Consider the following 21852-nt stretch of genomic DNA (forward strand, 5'->3'; position numbering starts at 1 on the left):
CGGACCAAGCCATCGGCGTCGGGAGTTGCTCGACGAAAATGAAGATATTACAATTTGATCCAAAAGTCAGCCTTCGGCCTTGGGGCTTAGGGCTCTCTCCTCCTCCTGCTGCTTCGCCTTCGCCTGTCTTCCGACCTGTTTCGGTGGCTGGCGCCCAGATTCCAGGTCGGTCCGAATCTATCAACTTCCTGCCGCCACTTCGCATTTCTTTCTTCTTTCTTCCATCGGCGCTTCGGGGGCCCTCGATCGGGCAGCTTTTTTTCGGTCAGGTTTCTGGTGGGTAACTGTTGGTTTTTCGGGGCCCGTCGGTGCGCCCGAGTGAGCGACGACTGAAAGGACCTCCTCCGTGATCCTGTGCGGTCCGGCGGCCGGCGATCGCTTTTCGCGGTATATCCTCAAATTTATGGTTCCGATCCTGGGCGCCCCCCCGGCTATATCCCGGAACGGTGCAATTTGCATCGCGGCTGGGCCAGTGCTGCCAAGTGGCACGATTTTATGACTGATTAGTGGCCTAAGTGATGCAATCAATTAAGTTTGATTAATAAAGTAATAACCATTTTTCATTGCACAATAATTTTGTGAAGGTATCAATTCATCTTTAAATACAAAACAGAAATTGCTTTAAAAAGGAAGTTGATAATTATGACTCCAAAACGTAATTACTTCAATCCCAAGCACGACAAAAGCTATGAAAACCCGCGGCCGCGCGCCATTCGCGATAAGATGCTTTTAATTACGATCACCTTCGCTGGCCACACTGCCTGGCTCCACTTGGGAGGTATGTGGCCGTCAAAACGATCGATCGCTGAACGGCCCGGTGTCTGGGCCCGTTCCGGTGGTGGAGCCGAACTGAGCCGCACTGTGTTTGTAAAATAAATCAATTAAGCCATCGACTGTTCGGAATCGATTCGAATCCCGGCCGGGGCCGGGGCGTGGGCCTTGCGCCATGCCATGGTAAATAAATCTACAGCCAAGGTACGGCAACGTCTGGCGACGTTGCCGGCGATACCCCGGCACCGATGATGAGTCTTTCTGGACCGCGGAATGCCTGGAAGGCAGCGTGGACGATCGAAGCCGAGCAGACGACCGATCTCCGACGGCCACGGAGGGGCGTTTCTTTGCCGTTGCGTTGCGCTTTTGATTGATGTTTGGAGCCAAACTTTAATGTCTTAATTAGTTCGCTCGGCGATCGACCGGAGATCGGGATCGCGCACGGGGTTCGTTTCGCGATTTTGACGGACGAAAGAATTTCATCCGCATTTACCCGGTTCCCGGAACACCCGAGACGGCATTCCTACTCGACCTTTGGGTGCCTGTTTGAGTTTGGGCCTGGTTCGGGTTTCCGATTCCGAGAGCTGCACTCCCCGGCTGAGATCATCGTTGTGGCGGCGGCAGAAATGTCATCATCGATCGATGATTGCACGGCACGAGCGTACGTTGACCTTTCGCGCTGCGGCCACAGGATTTGTACAAATTCATGATTTATTACCCCGAGGTGAGTCAGCCACGGACGCATTGATTGAAGGCGCGCAGTGAGCCTTTACTTATTGGCCTGTCTTTACGTGGTGCCGAACTTTGGCCGACATCCGCATTATTATGTGTGCGGCCAATCCTGATGAATGAAACTATACGGCACCCACGGAACGATGAATGAACCGGTGGACCACACACTTCCTTAAGCCCACATCCGTAAGATGGATGATTTTTGTTTGATCGATTTTTTGGTTCGATCTACAAAATGGTCCCACTAAAAATGCCACAATCTTTGCGGGCTGATGGAACTTAATTGATGCGCACACGCAAACCCGTTCGCGCAAATCCGCCAATTTGCGTGGCTTTATGGGCGATAACTCACGGGGTCCTGACTGGGGTCCGGGTTTCATGAGGCTGATGATCCCGCAGCTAGACAGTTGCGGCCACTGGGGGTCGCAGTGGCCTGCCGCGTGGACCTATTTACGGCCGCGTCTTGCATGTGCAACATCTTGGGCTATTAAGCCGGGCTGTGACATCGAAGTTCGCTGGGTCTTGGGCGATGGAGATTTTATTGTACCACGGCCCGGCTTTATTTATGTGCCTCTCCTCGTCGGCTCAACTTTTAATAGGTGGCCGGGTAATGGTGCATGCTCGGTCTACGAATGTTTATGGAAATCGGTCCCTCTAATTGGTGGCCCTCTAGCGGTGATGGATGATGGTCGTCGATAATCCGCAGTCTGACAAATTTCACTAAATCAACCGACACGTAATGGAGTTCGGAGTCCCTTCGGCTCGGAGCTGACAAAAATCGCTGACCTCATGTGGATATTAATTTAAATAGAATTGTGTCATCCAATAATTACGAGCGAGGGCTTTAGTTGAATGAAATCTACTCCGAGGCCGACGAGATGACGCAGAACGTTTTGAATATTGGGCCACACTTTTAGCTAATTGAAAACTGTGGCCAACCACACCGGGAACACTCGGAAATCCGGCACCCTCGCCGGCTCACCGATAACCTCAAATTACCCACATAAGCATATGGTTTCCCCGGTCCAACCGTCGGGGCAAAATCTCGGCCCGGGTCGGGTCGAGTGGAGCCCGTGCCGTCCCGTCCGGATTTAGCTCTCAATTATCGATAAACACGGAAAAGCGGAGATTTGCTGTTAATTTTGCCACTTTGCCCAGCCTCGGTTCGGTCCCTTTCGGGCGAGCCAGCCCGGGCCGAGGGTGATATCGATTGAGAAAAACAAACACCTCACCGCGTGCCAACCGTACACCCTACCCAGGAAGAAGCATCCCGGAGAAAAGGGACGTAAAAATTTAATAAAAGTAAAGCACTTCCCGCACAAGCAGCAGCAGCAGCACCCTTCGGGATTACGGGCGGGAGAAACGGTCGGTCTCGAGTGGCCCTTCGGAGTGGCCGAGAGGGACGGAGGACGGAACCCTAATTTTCCAACCCCGACGAGCGTGAGCGCGCGCGCGCGCGGCGAAAATTGAAAATCATTGCTCTTTACGCCCTCACCCCGAGGGTTGCCGAGGGGAACCGACCCGAGTCCGAGGGGTTGACGGGGAAAACATTATGTTTTGAAAGATAAACTCACCACCAGCGGCACCCGCAGTAGCAGGAGGGCAAACGACCCAACGCGGCGTCGGAAGCTATCGGAAGCAATCGTCCATTAAATGGGATCGGGCTATCCGCTCGATGATATCCGTTTTTTCCTTCGCCTCTCGCTTGCGGCGCATTTCAGCAAATGAATAAGGAGTGCCCCGGTTCGGGAATCGATTTCAATTTCCCGGAGACACGAACGGTTCATGAATTCACCGGTTATATCGCCGGTGACACACCAAGCCTGTAACGATCCGACGGAACGAGGACGACGCCCGAAACAGGATCGAACGGGCAAATCGATTAGGCTTATCGGCGGCGAGACTTAATGCCAAGCGCTGTTTCTCGTAACGTTACCGATCGAATCGGTTCGCCTGCCAAAAGGAGTGTCCTTCGGGAGCTGTTATCATAATTAAACGCGCACCCGTGAAACCCTTTCAACGTCTGTGTCAGCGCAAATTAAACGCCAACCGCCACCGTGCGTGGAAAGCAATAAATAAATTCACCATTAAATTACGGCCATCCGGAGGCTTCTCTCTCGCTCTCTCCACTGGTTGGTGTGTCCACTTGATGCCGTGACAGTGATGAAAATGGTTGAATGATTTAGGATCGGTTTAGTGAGCCAGGGACAGTGCGCGCGCGTGAACACATTAGCACGCGCTTAGGCCAGGACCGAAAGAAAGGGGTTCGAAACACCAACCCGATCCGACGTCCGTTGCGAGTGCATCCAGTGGCCGCGGGCCCGGTGAAAATCGTTTTCCACTGCACTCGGCACTCGGAACGAATTTCCCGACGCGCAACGAATCGCCAGGAAGGGCAGGTATGTGGCAGGCCCCGGGCATCGGAAGGCCACGGGAAAAGTCCGGGAAAACAGACACAGCGACATGAAGGATTTAATTAAATTTAACTTCATGACAGTTTGTTAAGATGTGACGTTTGAAATGAAAACGAACATCACCCGGGAACCCCGGGAAGGGGGGCAGAAGAAGACTGACTGGGTGGCGATGGGCCTGGGGTCCCGCGGTGTGGCGGAAAACAAGGATTAAATGTTCAAATCTTCAGCCGAGCGGCCACGACGGACACGAGCCGAGCCGTGGTGACGAGCCACGGTGGAACGACATGACAGATTCGGTTCGAAATTACATTTTATCCTTCACCTCGCCGCCCACCCGCGGAGGGGGTCCGTGCCTCCCGGGCCCGTGTCGTGTTGGGGCCCTGCCCTTTTTTCTTTTGTTTGTTTTTCACGTCGAATAGAAATGGCGCGCTTTTTGGCTTCCTTTGGCCACGACGAAGTTTGAGCACGAATTTTTCTTTTTTTCGCTGCCCGCCTTCACGGCGTAGCTCCCTTCGTAGGCAGTGACCGGCAGGGGACGAGAAGGGTGGACAGAGGGGTATGTGGGGGCAGCACCCGTGGCAGCCCGGCACAAATAATTAGTTACTAAACTATGCCTAATTAAGATTTTGACGATGTTGTTAGGTGCGTGCTTCCCTTCGTGCGATGGCGAGATGTTTTACCGGCCTGGCGGGGCAGGGAATTGGCGGGTGGATGGTTCGGACGGGCAGGAGGATTCCTCGCGCCACCTCCACCGACCTCAAGGTGGCCCAAGGTTTCGGCCGTAGGTGTTGCGGTGGATGGAGATATTTCTGGGTGCCCTTTGGCGGTTGATGGTTACGTAAGTTTGGCGTGTTAATGGCCGTTTCGATTAAAGACAATCTTTCGGATGTTTGTGGAAAGGTAAAAGAGTCTACCGGTGATGATTTAGCTTTATTGAGACGGATTTTAGTGAAATTTTATTTCAAGCATCTGTTTTCGATCACTGCCTAATTCTTTCTAGAAGTAGTTAATGATTAATCATATGCGGTACCTCATTGAAAATTTTCGAGAATGAACCCCGCAAGCTACCAAACTGTTTTTGTTTTACCAAAGACTTGTCTTAATAATTAAAAGGTAGTAACTTTATGATAGTCTAGTTACATTGATTGTTACGACTCTTACCGTTTCGGATGTGCTGAACAACTAGATACCGGATTTAAGCTGATGACAGACTGATCTGACAAAATCGGAGTCAGAGTGCCGACTGTCCGTTGTCTTTAAAATATCGTTTATCTTTAAAATAGGAACTTTCTGCGTCAAACTTGGTACAGTGTCATATTGCACTATAACCTAAAATCGTGCGTGAAAAGTGTTTTTCATCAAATGATGACGTCATAGCAGCTGTGGAAGCGTATTTTGAAGGCGTTCAGTTTTTTCACTTCAGTTATCGAATTCTTCAATTGAAGTCTCGTAGGATCAAGTACATTGATGTTCAGGGAAGATATACTGTATGACAAAGTACATTTCAAATCATAAAAATGTGTTTTTCTCATCGAGGCAAAGAAATTATTGAACAGCCTAGTACATTGTATATTACATTTTAATCTCTGATCAGCGAGATATCATACTAATTTAGAAGCCTCGCTCGATCATTGGGGCTCTCGATTCGCCTGCTTAAATATTTAAACTGAGAAACAGAACATAATGCTTCTCACATGAAAATTACAACAGATTAGTCGTTGCACTAGTCAGCGACCATTTGGCAGGGTCCACACTTTCCGCTCCCGCGTGATGCATTTGTTTCTACACGGATCGAGCCGCTTCGTGGCCTGAAACCGTAATCCGTTATTTATAAGTGAATCCACTCCAGACTCGAATTGACCCTCTGGATCGCGCCCCTAGCAACCTTTATCTCTCATCGGCCCACGGAACACAGCAAACTCTTGCCTCAACAGCACGATCCGATCCGAACGCGTCGCTTCGAAATAAATCGAAACCGCAACACTAAAGCCCCCCAATAAATAATAACAAATGGACCAAAAAATAAAGCCATTAAAGTGTCATTAGAAAATTTATTGTCGTCGCCTACTGCTGCTGCCGCTGGAAGGCTGGCGATCGGCCACAGGGAACCTGTGTCCGAATTGTTCGCTGCAGACTGAGGGCGTACTGTCAGCACAGCACACGGTACAGCTGCATTGCGGAGAGTCCTTGAAGTGCGTGTAAATCCGTTACCCCACTCGGTAGCGATCGGATCGTACCGCGTGGTCCAATTAATCCCTCAACCGATACCACACCACACGCCCGCTTTAATCCACTTACTTCTCGCTCGCTCGCGAATTACACGTTTCCGGTCCGATCGGCGTCCTTCACAATGCATTCACAATAACCACACACTCGCGCTCAAAATTCAATCGTAAGCTTCGGCCCAGTCCGGGGACCACCCTCGCAACGACCTTTAAATGGCGGCAGTGGCCGGCGAAACTCAATCGATTCCGTTGGCCACGAACGAACGAAACCTCCGAAAGCTCTCGTCCATAATTCATACTATTTACGATCCACCACCAACGCAACGCCGATTTATGCGCGGAATAAATCGATACCAAGGCACGCCTCGCCAGGTCGTCGAGAGAGAGAACCGGAGGGAGGTGGCAAAAGCCACCTGGGACCCACGGGAGCCACTCATAAAGACATTCCACCTGTCTCGTAAGGAATCCACCGTCGTCACGTTCGTCCAAAGTTATGATTGTTTATGTCGACTCCCCTCAAGCTTCAGTTGTAACGCAGCCGGGGTCGGAACTGCTCCTTGCGCCAGTCTGGTGTGCGTGAGGCTTTATTTATCTGGCCCTACAGTCAGCGAACTACCCTTTTTTACGGTCAAATCGGCAGTAAATATATCAATTGGTTGTCAAACGGTGACATGCCCGGGGGTCCCGCGTCTTCTAATGATTCGTCCAAACGTAACATACTTTTCCTTCCCGCCGGTGATCGGAATTGCGTGCCGATTATCGATTATTGGCGTACCCTATTTCGAAGCCCACGAAGTGAAGTGCAACAGACGGTTATTTTATGGTTTTTATATTCACCGTTCCTCATCCGGCTTCGGGTGACAAACTGCCCTCTGGTTGGCCAGCAACAAGCTACACAAGTTACGCAACGATCCTTGTGTTTCCGCGCGGGCCAAATATAAATCGTGGCCCCATTTTTGGGTCCAACCATTCTTTAGCTGGGTTTAGTTATGGATCGGCCCTTTGATGGAAATGTGTGGAAAACTTCAAATTTAGTTATATTAGAGTTACGAAATTATAAAAACACGGAAACACACTTGAGGTTGGCGTGGCTCGCCTAGAAATCCCTGCGACAAGCAGTTTGGCACCCAAAGTGACACCAAAACTCGGTGTTTCTTCGCCTTCGCTCTCGTCTACGCGGGGCCGTGGCCGTGGTAAAATCGATAAAAAACAATAAATCAACACACCTACGCGCCACGCCGCGGCCATTTTTATGCCGATGTTCTTCCACTTCACTACGCCACTAGCTTATGTTCCGTGACCGACGGGAGGACGTGACCGATTCCCAGTGGCCGGTGAATGATGCTCCCGAGCCTGGTGTGTGCGGACGGAATGTGACACGATTGAGATTTCGTCGGGGTCTTTTCGTCGGCGCGATGAGGAGCCGACGGAGATCGAGCGTGGTGAACGTGGCCCTGGGGTGCCAATGTGTCGGAGTGTTTTTCCTTCTTGGTAGGCAATTTTCCCGACCACCACCACCACCATCAAAACCCCGACTGGCGAAAGAGTGTGAAAATGTAAAAACACAAGCGGCGGCCGAAGCCGATTTGTTCATTCACCTGTCAGCCGCGTGATGGAGACGAAGATTTATTGCTTTCTTGCGTTTCAAGATCATTGATTTTCGCCTTTTCCCGCTTTGCGGGGCTCTGGCTGGTAACACTGTTTCCGGTACCGCACCCTGGGTCGAGTGCTCGGTTCCGAATGAAGCTTTAAACACGCACGGGTGGAATGGCTTAAAGAATAACGAAGCAATAGTGAAGACCAAAGCACGGCCAGCGATCAAGCGGACAGATTTCGGTGAAGCATCCCGCACAAGATGCCCGTTGAAGGGTGAATCGAATGATGATTTATTAGATTGGAAAACCCCTTTTTCCGGTCCAGGATACGGTTCCTTGTTACATATGTAAGTCACTCTGACCGTGCGAAGCGCAACCCTAACAACGTGACAAGGCCGGGGTAGAGCCCGGGGAGACTGCCATCGGGTTGATAAGGGATGCGCCTGAGGGGCTGCGGACGACTCAAAGTCCACCCACCTCACGGCACTTCATCGCCGTGGTAATTCAATAAAGATTAAAACACTCCAGTGACACCCATTCGGAGAGGGAGCCGAAGTTCCGTTTGGCCGTGCCCTTTGCCGGTTTTGTTTGACTTTCCCCTCTTTAAAACCACCCGTTCCCGGAACACGTGTTCCGGGAGCGGACCGAAGACAGGGGGACACGCATTCGTTCCACAGGACATTCCCTCCCCGGGCAACCGAAGAAACTTGGGCGGCAGAACCGGCGGTGTCGTTTCGGTTGCCAGAAATTGAATTTTATTGGATTAATTTGAGGATTATTATTGCTTTATTACACCGACTCCCGACTCCCTTGCTGGCTGGCTGCCCGGATGGTTACCGCCTTGGCTCTGTCGAGCAACAATTTGCAACAATCATCTCGCTCTCGCTCTCGCTTTCTGCCAGGCCCGTTGAGCAGGAGGAGTGCTTCGGCAAAGTTGGTCCCCGAGAAACGATTTACTCCGAATGGGGTGTGAACGGGCGAAGTTGAAGTGAATATCTTTCCACCCAATAGATTTCAGGATTTGATGGCTTTTTCTTGAAACTGGTACCCTCTGGTGGGGAACCGACAAACGACAACCAGCCAGCCAGCCAGCCAGCGGGCGTGTTGTGTTCCGTAGGGTTTGTTTTTTTAAACGAAGGTGTCCTTGTGGACAAATTGCTTTGGAGAATGAAATCGATTTTTTTTATTATCTGAAATGTCCTTGGATTTAGTTATGGAACGTTTCGAATTTCGAGCGATGTATATAATCAGGTTATTAATATAATCAGCGATGTATATAATACACTTTACATTATACACACTACATTTCATAATGCTATAATTAACTGGGCCATTGATGAGAGCTGAAGGTGTTCAATCAACCATTTTAAGAATATTGTTGCTGTACATCCTCGCAAACAGGTTGCCGTGAAGGATTTGATACTGATTTCTTTCATCATTGTCTTTCGGGCCTGTGGCAAAAAAATCGGGAGTTTCCTTAGTACTAGATTTTTTTTGCTTTATTTTCCTATGAAATAGATCTTCGTTTATATTTGTTCCATTTTTCAAAACGGTCCCAAAAGTTCTTTATACGAATAGCTTTCAACACATTCTTCACTTCGGTCCCTATAATTTAATCGGGAAATTTGTGGCCGTATTTGGAGTGATCCTACCATTGTAATTTAACCCTTAAGCAACCAACAATTATGTGCTTTGCATATTAATAAAGATTTGTTCTCTTTCCCCTTGCAGGCAGAAGTAAGTAGTCCGCCGTAGATGTTGCCTCCTCATCGCTCGCATCGATCGCATCGGTTTGCGTAAGTAAAAACGCAACTCGCGTTACGTGCGACGAGCGTTGCGGAATCAAGCCATCAAGCTGGTCAGCTGTCAGGTGACATTAGCGTACGCGCGGCCCCCGAAGAGTGCGGTAGGTTCGACGACGTGTCGAACCGGATCGATTACCCAGCGGCCAACCTGCGCCGCGGATCAACCCGCATCCGCATGCCTCATTACCACCGTGTTGCGGTTGCCGACGCGAAGGACACGTTTTCGCTCGCCGTCGTCGTACGTGTGATCCCGTTGTCACTTCCGATGAATTTTGCCACTCGATTGATCTTTTCGGGTTTCGGGCCATTGAACGGCCCCGAACCGGCACCGTCGGCGACACGGCTCACGGGAGGGAGAAAATCAATTTTAATTAGTTTATTAACACATTTATTGACAGGCGCGGGGCCGAGCGAGTCATCGTCACGGGGCGATCGGTCGGTGTGAAACGGCAAAAATAAAGTATCACTTACGTACGACACACGTCACGCCAGTCGGGCAGGGATCGGATGACACTCAGATCTGAGCTTGAGACGATCTTGGGTTTGTCGGAGTGGGATGCTATGCCCCGGCTCAGCAGGTCGCTAGGCTCAAGGGAGTAAACGAGGGGGTAATAAGGAGCACCGCGAGACCGCAAGGACAAAATAAGTGATTCCGAGTCAATAGGATCGATTGCGGTGAAGACCATTCAATTAAAAAACAAGTTTTCCGGTTCGTGGATTGAAACAAAATTTTAAAGGCACGATGCATTTGATTTTGATAAGCTTTATGTTGGGGCATTTTGGTGTTATTATTGGTTGTGTATTTACATAGATCCAGATAACAACTCGCAGCCTACGTAGCTGTCTGCTGATCAGACAAGTATGATCAATTACATGGATAAAAATTGGACACCCTTTAGCTTCTCTGCAGAAGAAAAGAAAGCTCCATGCTGTCAGTTGGTCCTGCTGTGACAGCATAGCAAAAGGGATGGTTTGATAATGATAGCAACGAGAGTCATATTTCGATCGCCATTACTACTTGGAGTCGCTGCGTGAGCTAGGTTTGCTTTTCATATTTAAATAAACATAACATTCGCCATTCTGTCACCTGACAAACTGCCAGCGTGGCGAACCAATTAAACAGATATCCTGAAGGACTTCATAGTTTACTTCGATGCCGTGGTTGTCTAGTTTCGTTTATTGGAAAGTCGATCATCATTTGAAGAATTTGGTGCATTGAAACGTGCAACGTGCGCAGGCAATATCCCGCGATCATGATTCTGATCTCTTCTATTCTGTCGTATTCTTAAATGCACGTAAAGTGCGATGGCTATCTTCCCTGGCTAGACTTCTACATCGGCCCTCAAATCAAAGAACAGATTGTTAAATTAAAACTTGAAAAGTTCTCTATCGTCAAGCGCGCAGAAGACTTTAACCAAGGGGAAATTCTAATTTGGATCAGATTTTGCCAATATCAATAAGAAGTCTTTTATTACTGAAAAGGAAAATTAATGTCCCGTCACTCCCTTTTGCAACATGGAGTAAGAAGACGTAAGAAGCTAGCCAACGCACCATCATTTATCATGCTCTAGGTGTATAAAATAAAGTTTACTTAAAGCTCCAGGTTTATAACGACCCCCTTCACGCGATCACACTATTCGCAGTGGATGGTGTGGTCATTTCACAGTCCATTGCACACCTCCAGACGGCGTGCAGAACCCGGATAGGGACACCACCTTTACTACTGCTGCCACTGCTGCCAAGCTGACCTATCCGACGTTCCGTCGCTAGTTTTCCACCACCGTGAAAATGTCAACGTCAATAATTGCCGCTTCCTTTTGCAATTAATTTTTATCCATTTCGCCATCATAAGTCCGGGCCCCGCTCCGCCCCTCCCCGAGACCCAGGCCGAGTGGACCACACACGAACGAATTGTGTCTCGGCTGGGACGGTGGTGCGGTTTTGGGCCCCGTTTTTGTTTCCCGAAAGGTGCATTCGTCAAGATTTCGTCGTGCAATTAGTGTGCCACCGCGCGAATGCCACCCGCGGAGAGCGACCGCCACGTTGCGTTCGCTTAATTACTGACGAATGCGTCGCAGTGCGTCACCATCATCATCATCGGCGGCAGCAGCAGCACGGTTCCGTGTCACGATTCGCAGCGCAGCGCTCGTCGACCTGCCAAGGCGTTGTAATTAATCCGTTTTCGCCGGTGCTCTTAATTTCAAATTATGTGCAGCACACGGGGCCGACTCCCTGCATGCGGTGCATCGTCAACGGCCAACGGCGGGATCAGCGGGCAGATCCTGCACGAAAACCACACGTTAAATATCGGTGCACCCATCGGTGGCCATATTTTGCGCCAACTGACTGACGTTGGCTTTCGCTGCACTCGAAATATGATTAAAAAAAGCTCGCACCGCGCGACCGCCCGGAAGGAATGCAAATAGAGTTCGTGCGCGTGTCAAACGGTTGAGGGATTTGCCGGTTTCGACCGATCCATCACTCCGGAATGATGGAGTAATAATCGTAATGATTTAAGTATATTTCTACGATTTTTCCATCATTTTCCCCGTCCCGGACCGGATTCGGATCTCGGCAGACGGCGGCAACGTCTGTCGCTCGTCGTCGAGGGAAATGCTGTGGTCACGCCACCGCCACCACCATCGGTCACCATCGGGTTATTTTTGCACCGCACCGCTCGTGAAACAGGAAAAAATAGCGTTAATTGTTACGCTCAATTTAGCTCAATTGCTTAAAATGTTAATTAAAGCACGGCCTCGCACCTAGAGAGGCCACGCACCCAGAGAGGCTGGTTGGCGGCGTAATGAAGGTATTTCGTGTGAATGATTCGCGAAAATTCTTCACGAAAACGGTGAACTCGCGTCGTGAACATACGTTACCCTTACGACGGCCAAGTGATGCTTACAGTAAACACGCAGCTCCCGTGAATGGGTGCCAACGAACATTCCACCGAGAGAGGCCCCGAGTTGGGTGGAATTTCAGGATTCATTGAGTGTCACCTGGGGTTTTTGCGGTTTGCGGGCCGTGGATGAAGAATGGCGCACCTCGACGTGCCAAGCCCAACCGTTCGGTTTTGCATAACGCATCGTTAAGGGTTTCAGAAACGGGGCCAACACATCGCACCGGCCGCACGATTAGTGGATGAGTTATGTAACAAGCGGTGAGCTGGTGTAGTGATCGCCATTGCTTAGGGCTTAAGTAAGTTGTTTAAAAAAACGGAGATGTGAGATGTGTTTAGAGATTGGTCGGTTTAAATTTTTCTTCATCTTTTAAATTTTGTTGTCAAATACATCCAATTTCATGCAAATTGGATGACGGATTAAAAATTGGATGACAGACAGGTTTTTTGGCATGATAGGAACGTCTGCTTATCCACCAAGTACTCAGGTCTTACTCATAAAATTGTTAACCATAATCGTTTCAGTACTTCTAAATACTATTCTACGTTGACCGATCTTTCGTTCAGGAATGAATTCCTTGTGGATTAAACCCTTCGAATTCAACATCAGCAGATCAGCATTGTCTCTATTTTTTGACTTTGGTCTCGTTGGGGTTTTCTTTTGTGTTTGACTTCGTTTTTAGGACAGAAAAACTGATCTACTCATCTCATCTCATCTCATCTCATCTCTCTACAAACTCATCACCATAAAGTTGTTGTAACAAATTCTTCTTACTTGTTGAACTTATTTGGTTTTGAATCTAATATATAATTATTAGTTCGAATCGAATCGATCGATTTAATTATTCTGCAAAACATTGAATTATTTGTGAGAACATAGGATATTATTCAACCAAATTTTATGATTTGCTCCGGAGCCAATGCGAATGAAGTGAGAATGCGTTACCGCCGTGAGAGACATCTTCAACCTCACCATAGAAAATTAGAACGTATTCCGGGGTGAGTTCCAATATACTTTCTGAGTCAATGGATGCCCCTTCTATGGATCGACCGCTAAGCACAACACACCTTCGCCGGTCTCGAATTAGCCTTCGACATTTCCGCGAGACTCGCTCGGTTCGGTTGCGCAAATCCGCCATGGCCACTCCTAGGTGCTAATGAAATCAAATTCACGCGCCCGCGAAGGCGTGCGATGGCACGAGGAATGGCTTAATTCGTGTGATTTGTTTGACATCTCTGTCCCGTTGAGTATGTTTAATCGGTGCCACGGTGCGTGGTTCGGCATCCGGAAGGTTGGAAGTGTTTACAAAACCCAAAGTGGTCGCCCCACTCGCGAATCCTTCAGCTCGAAAAACGCTCGCCCGGGTGTGGTGGTCCGAAAAAATCCTCCAAACTCCTTTTTATCTCGACTCGAGCACCGACGACCAATCAGCTTCGTAACGAACCCCAACCCGGTGGGAGGGTGTCTCGCTCTCGAACGCTGAAGCACCCCCAAAAATTGCTCCACCACCCACCGAACCGAACCCGACCGAAGTTGAAACTTTTACCATCCGTCACCGTATCGGCATCAGACTAGGAGTCCTTACGCAAAATCGACCGACCGACGGAATTGAGTTGGAAGCCGGCAAAGTGCCGGCCACCGAAGTGGCTCGTGGGTCGACGAAAACACAAACTCTCTCTCTCCCGTGCCATCTCCCGGGGGTCCATCCATTTGCTGGGTTGTTAGATTTTATGGTAGGAAGATTTATGTTGCTCATTACTTCTCTTCTCCGGGGCCAGGCCAGCCAGCCCACTCCGGTTGGGAAGCAATTAAGCATTTAAATTTTAGTCAAATAACTCACCGGTACATGAATCAGCAGCTTGTCTACTTTTGGGGCGGCGGAGACGCCACTAAACGGCCAACCCTCGAGGACGTCCGTTGGAACGGTGTCGAAGAGTGTCATTACTTTCAATTGCCATTGCGGTGGCTGGAACGGCTACCGGCCTCTGAAGGGGAGGGCTTCAAATTTTCTTAATTTCGCTCGAAATAGTTGCCAGACACGGTGAGGACCCTTCCGCCTTCTGGTTTCGGTGAATGTGGCCAATCCGGCCGAACTTTAGTTAAATGTTTGCCCTTCCCTTGTTCGACGTTTTGGGGACCGCACTCGAAAGACGCTTGGAAGTTTGGTCCCATTTTGGGCCCAGGAGAGCATTCTTCTTCGTCTTCCCGCCGGACGGACCGGGAAGCGATCGTCGACCGTCACGGCGACAAGGTATTTAAATATGTTCGAGTCATTTGCTTCCTACGGTCCAATACTTCGTCGCCTTCGGGTGTTTAGTCGAAGGACATGGCCTCAAGGCACCAAGTGGCAGGACTCTAGTACTACGGTTACGGTATGTCGATGGCGATGGCGGATGGTGCTTCGTCGTCGTCGTCGATCGATTGAGACATACTGTGCTGAATGACTCATTGCCTCGAATCGGGGAGTCATTTGGCGTTTGCGATGATCACCCAGGCGGCGTGACTCTCGCCCGGCACATTCCGGACCAGCGCTTCCGGACCAGCGAAAAGGCGCCTGTCAGGGCCGCGTCGCAGTGTCGAAATTGAACAGTTTTCGGTTTAATTAATTGTCCTAAGTTTTAATTAGGAAATTCCAGCCGTTGGCTGGGCCGGCCTCGGCCGCCCGACGCGACCGCCCGTTTTAATATAAATGTTATTTCCGTTATTTGTTTCGCGGTCGCCATGAGCTTCGCAGAAAATCGATAAACTATCGATTAGAGGCCGAGCTTGGAGCGTGTGGCTTTAAAGCCGATTAACCATCCGGTCGGTGAATGGCAAGAAAATGGCCCGAACCGTTAACCGAAGAGCAGGATTTAAGGCACTGCACTGGATGTCACGTTATTTCATTTTACCTTTCATTTACCTTCACTAATCAGAGAGCCGTCCGTCCGGGGGTTGCTCGAGGTTGCTTTTAAGGCACTTTCAAGGATCCGACAGACGAAAGCTGACAGCTTCGAGTCAGTAAAATAATTCATCTGCCCCCCGAATCGACAAAACAGCCAATGTCCTTTCTCTCCCAGAGATTCCTTGTGGAGGGCTAAATATTTTGACGTTATTAAATATTGATGCTACAATCAGCGCTATCCCAACAGCAACCCTGCTGGCCGCTGGTGCTGTTGATGTCCTGCTGCTGATTGCGACCCCACGCCTCTGTGTGCGTGGTTGTGCACTAAGCGAATGCAAAAATGCAACTCCCGTTACGGTCCCCCGTTCCCTCTCGGAAAGCACTCTCTGTCCGTCAACCGTCAGAGGCAATTACAATAAAGCGATATAAAGGAATTCCGGTTAATGTTTCGCGGAGAGACCACCCACGTCGATGCACCGCGGCGCATGTTGTGGCGTGTATCTTGTTGTGTGTGCGCTGGTTTTGCTTTCTTCATTTCATATTTTTTGCTTATTTTATTTCGGTCTCGCGGCCGAGCGTCGTGGAAAATGCCAGCCGAAGTGCAGGAAAAAGAGGGGCAAATAAAGCAAGAAAAGCGAGCGATCGCGAACCAGCGAGTTGGCCCAAAATGGCGCGCATTAAATGATGGACCTTCGATCGATCCCATCCGTCATCGGCCGGGCCGGCCCAGGGCCGGCCTTAGTTGGAAAGATGATTTTCTCCGGGGAAAACAGCGCCGTGGCTCCGAGAAGCGCTCCGCAAGCGAACGGAATGGGAACACGGTGTGCGATGACAAATTACTTCGATCCCGGCCCGTTTCTTATCGTGCAACACGATCACGATCGCGACGGGCTAGGGAAGGGATTCCTGTACGGTGCTCGTGAGGTGCGAGACAACTATTTCAACCGCCGCTGCTGGAAGGTTATTTTGTAGGAAAAATGGCAAATAGGAGTGTTGCAGCTCCGAGCTCCGATTAAGGGGCGGATTGGTATCTTGCATCGCTTTGCTTTTTCTGGATCGATTCGAGCCTTAATTTCCTTTCGAATGAACCCGTCGGCTATTAAATGAACCTTGAGCCTCCCCGATGTCAAAATAAGCAAAAGTGTAAAATAAATAAAAGAGGGCAACTTGAACAACTTTCGCTCTATTCTTTATTTTGCTTGACGAACGAACAAACATTATTGTTCCTCGTCCGATCGCTTCTCAGCGCATAAACTGTAGATCACCGAACGGGGTTCTGTTCGTGTCGAGTGTTTGCACGGCTCATAATTCGTTCTTTCGTTCGCCTTTCATCGCAACATGGACCGCAGCATAACGAGAGCGAAACATAACCTTTTCGATCGCAGCTCCACAAACAAACACTCGGAGCCGGAGAATAGATCGAGCGCGAAATGAAAACATTGTTACACATTCGGATCACCCACAATGAAGCTCAAGTGTGGCTCCGTGTGTTCTATTATTCTGTGGCCCTCTCTCTCCCTCGGCTAACAAAAGGGCCGGGAAGTAGAGTGAGGCGCAAACAATGCTCGTCTCGGTTTCGAGAGCAAATGGAGGTTCTTAGGCAAACACAAACCGCTCGCGTTGATCGATCACTTTTCGAGTGTTGCTGAACATGATACGGAACAGAGCGATGACACGATGCTTCAGACCAAGGGAAAGGATCAAGGCCTGAGGAGACACCTACGGTCAGGGTAATGGAATTTTCTTTCGTTGGCTCGATCGCACAAAGCAGTCGAAGAAATTTAGACATTAGCCACCATTAGACGGACATTGCACGATCCTGCGAGACCCTTTATGGGCCAGCGGTGGGCCATAAAGCTGCGTTTTCTGAAATCAAAGACAATTAATTGGCCTCGTCCCACGAACGTACCGGTGGAATGCTAATTGGCCTCTGGACTGGACAGCCCCGGATCGCGGCTCCACCGTGGTCGACCGTAAAGTCCGCGGACCACCCACGGCGACGACCGGCACCCGGACCGGGTTTCGTACGGTCAGCCACTCCCGGTCTTGGCATTTATGATCCGCACACATCGGCACGGAACAGATGATCGGGTTTGGTTTTTTGCGCACACCGGAACCAGCCCAGCGGGAAGTGCAGTGGCACGCAGAGGGTCGAATGACAAATTGGAGAATTTATTGAATGTCTGATTTATTGGCAGTCCCGATCGGAGCCGTATTTATGGAGCCCCGCATGACACACCAGAGCGCACGCGAAAGGGGCTTTCAGATTTACTATGAGGGGTGCCAATTCTTGCGTGGAACAAAGGATCAACTTTTCTGCGTTCGACTGTTCGGCTTCTTAAGATCGTGCCAAGATTGTGTCTAGTCCGTGCGACTTCGGTGCGATTATCGTAACCGCGTCGACAACACGATCGTGCATAAATCTGCGCCAACATAATCTGGGCTCATGGATCGGTTGTAATCGGCGATCGACTTTCGTGTCCAGCCAAATGCATGGAATAATAAGGGATTCACACCATTTGTGGTGTTTTTTTTTGTGGGGCCCTGAAGGGCTTGATGACGCGCTGATGATGATCGTTTCGAAATCTTCCATCGCTCCCTATCGCTGTTTGTTTTTCCGATCTAAAGCGATCGGACAGAAACAACGAGGTTGCTAACACATGTTGTTGCAACACGACTTTCCCGAGCCCAAGCCCAAGCCCAGACCCAGTATGGCACATCGCGGAGTCCTTGGCAGCTCCTCGGCAGCCTCGCTGAAGAGCTGTTCCGAGAAGCGCTGCCTCCGGGAAAGCCCTTCACGGGAACCCAACCCGGGACAGTAATCGACGACGATGTGAGAGGCGTCTAGAATCGAACGGATAGAGTCTGGGGTTCAAGTGCGCGAGATAGACAAACACCGAGTCCCGTCGGAGTCCCGTCGGAGTTATGCTCTCCCGTGTCGCTAACGAGGGAGTTCATAGTTCTGAGTTTTCCGTTTTTTTCTCCTCTTCCGTACGGTAATGCAAACAACAAACGAGATCCATAACAACATGATCCCAAACATGAGACGCTGGACAAGCGCGGTGATCGCTTCGATGCTTCAATGTTTTCTTTTTAACGATTGTTAGTTTTATGATCCGGGGCTGTAAACGGGTGGCCCCGGGTCGGTTCCCAGCTGCTGGAGCGCCAGCGCCCCGTGTTCTTGGGAACACTTATGCTGGCCAAAGGGTTGGCCTCGAGGCGCCATAGGGCACCACCGGGCAGCGATCCACTTTACCACCAGCGCCGGGCAGGGATCCACCACCTTAAAATCTTCTCAAACTACTCCGGTGGTCCTCGTCGCGAATGGAGCTGGTGGAAAAAATCGAGGTGGAAATCGAGAGAAAAGTCCGAACGGCAGCGGCTTCCGTTCAGCTGGCTGGCTGGCTGGCTGGCGCTGGGAACATCACTTTCTAGCACTGGAATGCACGCAGACCCGGAGCGCCATGCGCGTCATGCTTTGCCGGCAGCATATTTGTACATCAATTACTACGCATCGCTACCGTTTGATTGTCTTCGTTTAACGCGAAACACGCCGCTTACACCCCTTCGGTTTTCCCTGGTACTTTCCTCACATCCGTACGCTAACTGAGTTCCCCGTTTCCCACACACAGGTCCACGGACGCGCAAACCAAAGAAAAGCCCGGCGGAGAAAAGCAGCTCGGCCCAGGCCAGCAGTTCCAGTTCGGCGGCTGCGGCAACGGCGGCAGCGGCAGCCCTGGCGGATGACAAGCGACCCCGGACGGCATTCAGTGGTCCACAGCTGGCCCGATTAAAGGTAAGCTGGGTCCTTCTAAGTACGAGCCCGAAAAAAATCCCGCTCTGAACTAATTCCCTACGAAAAGTCGCCCCGTGAAATGTGGCACCGAGGTGAAAAGTGTCGACGTACGGTGGCCACATATTGACTTTTCTCCGTTATTTTGTTGAGGATGGCGTGCCGTGAGCCATTGCTCTGAATTGGGTTTAATTATGAGCGATTTACTGGTAATTGTCACATTAGATCGGCGTTTTACGCGTTGTTTACGCGGGTTGTTTAGATAACGGGAAGCCACGGATTAGGTGCCTGGCGCTAAAGGAGAGCACACAAGAGAGGAATTACACGTATTTGGGCCGTGCAGCATGTTTGCATAATGGCCCAATGATTGAAGCTAACGGATCATTCCGATCAATGATCTTTTATTCCGATTCTATTAAATCGGAAGGTTTTTTAGATGAGTCCATGGATCCAAAATTAACATAACTAAATGTCAGGTCTAAAACTCGGAAAATCGTACTTTTCTCAAATATTTTTTCAAAATGAAATCAAATGTTTATTACATTAAAACATTTCTCCCGTCTCTCTGCTAAACCGTGGATTCTACGATGAAAAATTTCTTCATCTTTTGAAGTAAATCAATTAGTCATCCAAATTTCGACTTCCTCGTAGAAATCGAAGTTCTGCTCAGCCAATGCATGTTCTATCAATGAAAATGAATGATGTTCGGAAGGAGACAAGTGCTTTGAGCTAAGTGCGTTTTTACTTTGTTTCCTGGCGAATGGTCATGGAGCCAAGATACTTCACAATATCTTTTGGCCCATTCTGCTAGTTTTTCGATCATGGTTCAAACTGATCAGTAGCGATCAGTAGCTTGTCAGTAGCGATCTGAATTTCGTCAGGTTTTAGGAGCCCGTGGTACACCAAACCTTTGTGGTACCATCAGAAAGTTCTTTTTGGAGTCCTCCGACGCTCTTTGCTCGTTAAGTCACCATTTTTAAATTTTCTAAACCGCTGAATGCACTCCGATCTTCCAAAAACACGTTTTGACAAGCATTTGATACGATTCTGTAGAAGTTTCCTTCAGCATGTAGCACAAAAGCACAAAAGCATTTACCAAATGTTAAAACAAGGCAGTGTTGTCAAAAAAGCATCATGAGAAGGACCAATTGATGGCTAATTTTAACACAATCCGATTAAAGACCCAACAACTTAAATGATCAGCAATATGATCTAACCCCCATAAAAACCTCCCAAATCCTTATCCTACTTATAGTTCACCTTACAAAAAAACTAACTAAAACTCGGCTCTAATTCGCAGCACGAGTTTGCGGAGAATCGCTACCTGACCGAGCGCCGCCGGCAACAGCTCAGCGCCGAACTCGGGCTGAACGAGGCGCAGATCAAGATTTGGTTCCAGAACAAGCGGGCCAAGATCAAGAAGTCGTCCGGCCACAAAAACCCGCTCGCCCTGCAGCTGATGGCCCAGGGGCTGTACAATCACTCGACCGTGCCGCTGACCCGCGAGGAAGAGGAACTCCAGGAGATGCAAGCGGCCGCAGCAGCCGCAGCCGAATCACGCACCGGATCCGCAGGACCAGCGGCTGCTGCCGCGGCTGCGGCTGCCGCAGCATCGGCGGCCAATGCGTAAGCCGGTGCCGCGTGCAAATTCTTCAGTGACACGTCCCAAGAGTCCCAGTGTCCGGGTGATGAACTACGTTATTTATTACCATCCGGTCCCGTCCGGTCCGGTTCGTGGGGCCCTTTCCTAGCCGAGAGAGTGACAAGTGAAATACCTTAAATAATCAAACCATGGCAATAGAGCAGGGGAGCGCGAGGAATCGATCGGGAAGCAGAAGGGAACATCTGTGATATCTAAATAGTTGACTAGCGAGTAGTAGCGTGTGGCGTTGGGCAATCGATGGCCAGGCCCCTCTTTCGTGAGCTGCACGAGCGCGCGCAGAAAGGATGTGTACAGTAAGGATAGTATATCGTTTATTTATTACTCAACCGCAAATTACTCTCGATCCTAAGCGTAACTCGATGTTTGGCAAGACTTGAGGCGGAACCCCGCGAGAAGGGTCCTCAGTGTGCTCAGAAGTGCAGTCTCGGATCACTCAATGGTGGTCCGCTTTCCAGTATTGGCGTGTTGTTGGCGAGAAAGTTTAATACAAAATTTGGTTACTTCTGTGGCCGTCGCGAAGAGGGCAGCATTTTCTTCGGATTCAAGAAGTGGACTAAGTAAACAAAGGGGTTCGGGCCAAAGTTTGGGCAGACAGTCAGGAACCGAAACTTTACTTAGTACTGTGAAAAATAAAATATTCATAGTTCAATTAAAACTGGCCCGCAACATTGTTGTGGTGGTTCGCGTGTGCTTCTTTCCGTTCGCGTTGCCCTTGTTGCCGTGGAGGTGTTTGGAAAGAAAACGAAAATGGCGACGGCCCCAGCAACAACGGAACGACCAGGCCGGTGGCCTCCATTTCGTGCCGTTGCCGTGAAGTAAGTGATTAAAGGGGGTCTCTAGGCCCCCCACACAGGCCTCGGTTGCATCGGTATTCTGGGAGGGTAAAGTTTACATAATTTAGCAGTTTGTTGTTTACGCCCGTAATGAAGTTATCATTGAATGCTGCTAACGATGAGCGAAAATGAAATGCTTGGCTGATGTTCGGCGGAGATTCCACGTTACAATGGGTGTTCAGAGTTTATTGCAGAGTAAAACAATCTATTGAAGCCCCAATCCGATGGTTGGATCTT

The 21852-nt window shown here is 49.7% G+C and overlaps 1 protein-coding gene across 1 annotated transcript in view; it reads left to right on the plus strand.

The window, feature by feature from the left end:
* The window catches only part of LOC131208074 (homeobox protein invected), a 56056-nt gene extending 35307 nt beyond the window's left edge, over nt 1-20749 (plus strand). The window contains exons 2-4 of the mRNA XM_058200720.1: nt 9469-9474; nt 18959-19122; nt 20420-20749. Coding sequence (XP_058056703.1) covers nt 9469-9474; nt 18959-19122; nt 20420-20749 — 500 coding nt within the window. The remainder of the gene's footprint in view (nt 1-9468; nt 9475-18958; nt 19123-20419) is intronic.
* The last annotated feature ends 1103 nt before the right edge of the window (nt 20750-21852 follow it).

The sequence above is a fragment of the Anopheles bellator genome, chromosome 2 (genome assembly GCF_943735745.2).
Source record: "Anopheles bellator chromosome 2, idAnoBellAS_SP24_06.2, whole genome shotgun sequence".
NCBI lineage: Eukaryota > Metazoa > Arthropoda > Insecta > Diptera > Culicidae > Anopheles > Anopheles bellator.